The sequence below is a fragment of the Rhinolophus sinicus genome, chromosome 11 (genome assembly GCF_057876585.1).
Source record: "Rhinolophus sinicus isolate RSI-liver-muscle chromosome 11, RSI-T2T, whole genome shotgun sequence".
Lineage (NCBI taxonomy): Eukaryota > Metazoa > Chordata > Mammalia > Chiroptera > Rhinolophidae > Rhinolophus > Rhinolophus sinicus.
The window spans coordinates 5,498,711-5,504,710 of record NC_142511.1 but is presented as its reverse complement, the minus strand read 5'-3'; the positions used below and the strand labels follow the sequence as shown (position 1 = coordinate 5,504,710).

The 6,000-nt window shown below is 51.9% G+C and overlaps 1 protein-coding gene across 3 annotated transcripts; it reads left to right on the top strand.

The window, feature by feature from the left end:
* Positions 1 to 1,149: 1,149 nt before the first annotated feature.
* PIGC (phosphatidylinositol glycan anchor biosynthesis class C) lies at positions 1,150 to 3,725 on the top strand. 3 transcript variants are annotated; one of them, XM_019717829.3, is made up of 2 exons: positions 1,150 to 1,291; positions 2,339 to 3,725. In XM_019717829.3, exon 2 carries the CDS (start codon positions 2,558 to 2,560, stop codon positions 3,449 to 3,451), a length of 894 nt encoding a protein of 297 aa, XP_019573388.1. In that variant the 5' UTR covers positions 1,150 to 1,291; positions 2,339 to 2,557; the 3' UTR covers positions 3,452 to 3,725. The 3 variants fall into 3 exon arrangements, with proteins under 3 accessions (XP_019573388.1, XP_019572638.1, XP_074178315.1); XM_019717079.3 differs by having other exon boundaries at positions 1,249 to 1,635; XM_074322214.2 differs by lacking the exon at positions 1,150 to 1,291 and adding an exon at positions 1,298 to 1,703.
* Positions 3,726 to 6,000: the final 2,275 nt, after the last annotated feature.

The window sequence follows — 6,000 nt, the reverse complement described above, 5'->3', positions numbered from 1 at the left end:
ATGTGTCTCGCTGATAATTCCCCTCTCCCCCACCCCCCCACCCCCATTCTTCCTAAGAAATCATCTTTGGTGAGACCTTTCTTGCAAACTTTGCCCCCCAGTGGCTGAGCTGTTACCTTTTAGGGAGGCTGAGCACTAATGGCTTATTTATGAGGCTGGCTTCACTAAACCAAGGAACCTTGTCAAACTTTGGAACGGAAACCTGGAGAGAAATGGAAAGAGATCGTGTTTGCAGAAGTCATTACCCGTCACCACTGCCCTCATCACGATGACCAGAGTTAGCTAATAGCAGCTGTACAGCAGTCAACACGTTACAAAACATTTTTATGGTTTATATTTGACTCTTGAGTCTCCCATAAAGTAGCCAAGAGCAAACAGCGTTGTCTCCATTGGACAGATGAAGAAATGAAAGCTCGGACAGTGTGACAGGACGGGTGGCACGGCTAGTGAGTGGATTCAGGTTTTCTGACTTTTGTGGCCACTGTATCTGGTGTCCTACTGCAGCCCTTCGCTTCTGTGTCACTTCCGTCTGCTTATGCATCCGCTAATATTTCCATGAACTCCGCTGAATGTTAGCAACCTCCGATTCAAAGGCTCTGGCTGTTTCCCCCACAGGGCCCTCCGCCCTCATCCCTTCCAGGAGGCAAAGAGGAAAGAACCACGCTTGGAAGCTACAGACAACTGGATACTAATCTCGGTTAATGCGCTTCCCAGCTGCGTGGCCTTGTACCAAGCACAAGCTCCCTGAGCCTCGGTTTTGTCTGCTTTGAGAGGGGGACAGGTCAATGCACAAGATAGAAAGCTCCACGAGGGCAAGGATTTTTGTGGGTTTCACTCACTGCTGTATCACAAGCGCCTAAAACAGTGCTTGGTCCTTGCAGGTGCTCGGCTACTGCGTGTCAAATGAATGCACAGATGCCTGGGAAGTCCCTAGCTCAGGGCCTGACTCCTTCCTAGGAGCTCAGTAAAAGTGGCCGTTCGTATCGCTCTTCCAGCGGCCCAGCCTCCATCCCTGCCTTCGGACGCCTGATCCCGTCTTTGGGTTGCGGGGCTGCTTTCCTAGGCTCCTGGCGGCAGCTCCACGAGAGCCGCCGGGAAGTCCCCTGAGCGCCCACCAGGGGGCAGCAGCGAGCGCGCGGCCGCGCCGGCCACCGAAGGGCACTTGGGCCGCGGAGGTGGCGGGGGACCCGGAAGTGCTCGGCCGCCGGCGCGACCGCCCCGCGCCCCGGATGGGGAAGGAGGCGGGCGGCTGTGCTGTACCGGCCGCGCGCGCCAACGATCTGGCGGGCAGGTGGGTGCCGAGCGGGAGTGAGTGTCCCCGGACCTCCGTCTCCTCCGCAGACCCCAGGCTGGGTGACGGGCGGCGGGCGCAGGCGGCCCCGGAGGGCGAGCGGGGCTCCCGGGCCACCCGACCCGCCGCAGCCCTGTCCCCGATCCGATGGGCGGGCGTTGCTCTCGGCGCCCCGGACCTTCCAGCCCGGGCGGCGGCCGTGAGACGCCCAGGCTGCGGTCCCTGCCGCAGTGAGGGCGGCTGCCAGGGGGTCTGGCTTGTGCAGCAAAGCCTGTCGTGGTCTCCACGGAAGCGATGAGGTTGGACAATGACAGTTGTCTTCCCGGATTTGCTGGATGACCTGGGTATTTCTGACTCTTAGATTTCCCATTTGGAAAAGGGGGTGTCTCCGATCCCCACAAGTTTTGCGGTTGTAAGTAGGATGCTGGCTCTTTAAAGAATGTTACCCTCAGTTTACGCATAAGGGATCTTTTCGTTTCTTTGAGTCCTTGGTTTGGGCTAAATGAAACGTAGAGCCCACACTTGTCTGTATTGTGCAGTTCAGACTGGTGACTTTTCTCCTTTTGATTAATAACATACGCCTTTGAGAACCTAATGAGCTCTGGACCCTCTCCCCAGATGTTTGCATAAATGGCAGCTACAAGCTTGCGGTGACAGGGTTTAGGGACGCCCATCTCCAGACCTCAGGAATATGTGAGCCCCTGAGTTAACTTTAATCACCTCCACTATTTACCACTGTTCACTTGGGCTAAAATTATGTAAGCAATTCAAATCTCAGCTTTATTAAGGTGGGACTCATACTAACTTGAAAGGTGTGGAAATTAATGAAAGAAGCTACTTAAGGCACTTAGCACATAGTAGGTGCTCACTAAGTGACAGCTAACAGATGGGATTATAATTTCAAGTGTGAAAGGAAGTTTTCATAGCCATCATTATAGGATGGCCACCACATATTATCTTGTGCAGACCTTCAATAAACTGAGTTGGGTTGATTTGAACTCAGTCCTACTCTCGACCTTTCACAGCTTCATGGCTGTCTTTTTCCAGGAACTTGGTTGTGTTGTCCTGCTTCAGAGAAGAAAGTCAGCTCCTGCGGGCCTAGCCTGGGGCTCTGCCTTTGAAAACAAGGGAAGGCCAGCTCGGTTATCAGCCAGAACACAGCATGAAGTCATCAGAGAGGTCTTATTTCTAAACTTTATAAAGAACGAGAACCACGTGGACTTCTGCACGGGATACGGACCTGGCCTGAGTTCCAGGGGAAGGGCCATGAGTGCCCAACCTGGAACTAGCACCCAGGAGGTGAGGTGGCAGAAGGTCTTGTATGAGCGACAGCCCTTTCCCGACAACTACGTGGACCAGCGTTTCCTGGAAGAGCTCCGGAAAAACATCCATGCCCGGAAGTACCGGTACTGGGCCGTGGTATTTGAGTCGAGCGTGGTCGTGCAGCAGCTGTGCAGTGTCTGTGTTTTTGTGGTCATCTGGTGGTATATGGACGAGGGTCTTCTGGCCCCGCACTGGCTTTTTGGGACCGGCCTGGCTTCGTCACTGATTGGCTATATTTTGTTTGATCTCATCGATGGAGGTGAAGGACGGAGGAAAAGCGGGCGGACCCGCTGGGCCGACCTGAAGAGTGCACTGGTCTTCATTACTTTCACGTACGGTTTCTCGCCGATCCTGAAGACCCTGACAGAGTCAGTCAGCACTGACACCATCTACGCCATGTCCGTCTTCATGCTGTTAGGCCACCTGGTCTTTTTTGACTACGGCGCCAATGCGGCCATTGTGTCCAGCACGCTGTCCTTGAACATGGCCATCTTTGCCTCTGTCTGCCTCGCCTCACGCCTGCCCCGGTCCCTGCACGCCTTCATCATGGTGACGTTTGCCATCCAGATTTTTGCCCTGTGGCCCATGCTGCAGAAGAAACTGAAGGCGCACACTCCCTGCAGCTACGTGGGCGTCACCCTGCTCTTTGCATTTTCAGCCCTGGGAGGCCTGCTGTCCATCAGCCTGGTGGGCGCCGTCCTCTTTGCCCTCCTGCTGGTGTCCATCTCGTGTCTCTGCCCTTTCTACCTCATCCGCCTGCAGCTTTTCAAAGAAAACATTCATGGGCCTTGGGATGAGGCAGAGATCAAAGAAGACTTGTCCAGGTTCCTCAACTAAGTTAGGGACCCCTGTTCCCTTAGGAAGGCAAGCTGATAGTCTAGCCTCCCAGCTAGAGTAAGATCTGAAGGCAGAGACTGATGCGGGTGGGGGAATGGAGATCAAAGGAAAAGATTAGCCAAAGGCTTGGCTGGTGAAGGTGCTTGTCCGTTCTGTTACTCGGCCGATGAAAAAGTTTTCTGCGGCCCTCAGGGATCATTGCCTCCCGTGTATTAGTCACTGTGACAAAGGAAGCAATGTGGCTTCTATATATTAAACAACAACAACGGACCCATCCAATTGTCTCATGGTTTTTCTGTAAGCAGAAGACAGGCAGACGGCATGAAGAGTGAAGCGATAACCAAAGTATGTGTGTGTGTATAAAGTCCCTTCTCTGCCTTTTCAGTGTACTAACAGGCTCCATGATGTGTCTAGAGCTCCGATTCTAGAGCCCTGGATGCCATTTCCACTTTTGTTTTGTCTAAAATGGCAGAACTGGCCCCTTAGTCTTGACTCCGTTTCTATTTAGTTCTGAGTGAAGCATGCAGCTGCTGGGAGCATGTCGTAATACACAAGCTAAATGCTGGGGCTTCAGAGGCTGGAGGTCAAATTCAGCTGGAATATTACTAGATACTTCCTAGAGGAGATGGCATTTGAGGTTAGTCTTGGCATGCGGCTGGGATTTGTCGGCAGAAGATGGTCTTAGGGCAAGGTTGGCAGAGGCCTTCACAACCAGGTCAGTAACAGGAGCTGGTGAGGCTGTCATAGCTGACTAAGGGCAACTGGCAAACAAGGGAGCATGCCCTCCCAGTCAGGCTGGCCACCACTCTGCTCCCGCTGTGTTTCTGGGCAGGGTTTGGCCAGGTTCTGAGCGCCAAATACAATTCTAACCTAAGAGCTATAACTGTGATTTTTAATACGAAATCGGACTTGGTTCTATCAAATTCCAATCAGGCCCCAAAGACACTTGTATGCAAAATGTGCCCAGCATTGAGGCACGTGTGACCTCAGCATAAGCACCAAGGTGGGAGTTCAGGTTTTATACTAACCCAGCTGATCTAAGTGGGGAGTAAATGACCAGTACGTGGGCTAGTGTCTTAACTGTGCCGTCTCAGCTTTCTCATCTGGAAAATGGGAATGAAAGTATCTGCCTCTAGAGTTGTAATGATTAAATGTGCAAAGTGCTTTGCAGAATCTGGACACAGCACTGTACTAGTGTCAGCTATTACTATTATTAAGTTGATGTGCAAGAAGAGAGGGCAGAGACAAGGCAAAACACATCAGGTGCCTCCCAGATGAGCGGGTCCCTCACGAAATCATTCACTTGGGGCAACTCCTGCACTCTCCCTTCTCACTAGACGTGAATTTCAAATCAGAAACCTCATCGGGGCAGTTGTATTCCTAAGAAATAGTGTTTCGATTTCTTTGAACATAGATCTCTCAAAAATGTCTTCAACACTGATTTTAATTTGGACCGCTACCTAGAAAGTCAAACTGTTAGGAATTGAAAAAAGGAGGTCACTATGAAAATGGATCAGAGAACAGAACACCAGGGCCCGAAAGGAAAGCTCATGGGAGATGCAGCCACGGCCCAAAACAGTTCAGGGGAGAGTGAATGTGGGTTCGTTCAACACATCGAGCCTTGTAGGAGGGGCGTATACCCTTGGAAATTTGAGCGGGGCAAGTTTAAGACAAATGAAAATAATCATTTTATACACTTTCTGTAGGCATCGCCAAGAAGTTCCACACTTCTTGGAATATAAATGGATTCCAAAAATGTTTGGGGGAAAAAAGGAACTAAGGAAGCCATGTATGTTCTGTAAGAAAATGTGAGGAAATCCCAAGTCTTTAAGCGTTGGCTACCTGAAGGGCGGAGAGGCTCCCCTAAGGCTTGCTCTGGGGGTTGCCGCTGGCTCAGACGATGATGCTGTGACCTGTGACAGTTGCTGGGAAAGTTACTCATCACTTACATAGAGTGATGCAGCCCGTCTCTTAAATGTAAAACTGCACTGAAAGGGTACAAATAGAATAGTAATGATTTAGGTTCCCCAGAGAATATGATGGTGTGTATGTGTGTGGGGGGAGGAGGGAAGGGGAGGGCGAGAGGGTTACAGCAGCATTGGAATTAAAATCCCAACGGCCAAGTACGTGTGTGTAAGAAGCGGTCTGCCTTCCCCCTCTGCGCTCCTTTCTCCCAGCTCTGCTTCTTGTCACTCAGTCAGGGAAGGCTGGAGGGTGGTGGTGGCTACAGGAGAGCAAGAAGGGAGGAACGGAGAGGCCGCTTTCGTCGCCCACCCCTCCAAAGTGGTACCAGGGGTTGGAGTTGGGGTGGAAGGACAGGACGGGTATGGTCTGTGCTGTGGCGTGATGCGGCCGAGAGATGATTGGCATGTCGCTGGCAGGCTGTGCAGGGGTCTGAGTGTGGCAACGTAGAGTGCTGTCGTGTTATGCTGTACCCTTTGTCAGTCCTGTGAACGAGTGAGCCTTTGGGCAGCTGCCTGAAATAGTGGATTTAAGGATTCATGCTGAGCATATCCCAGGCAGCATATGGAGCCATCATTTCCACCTAA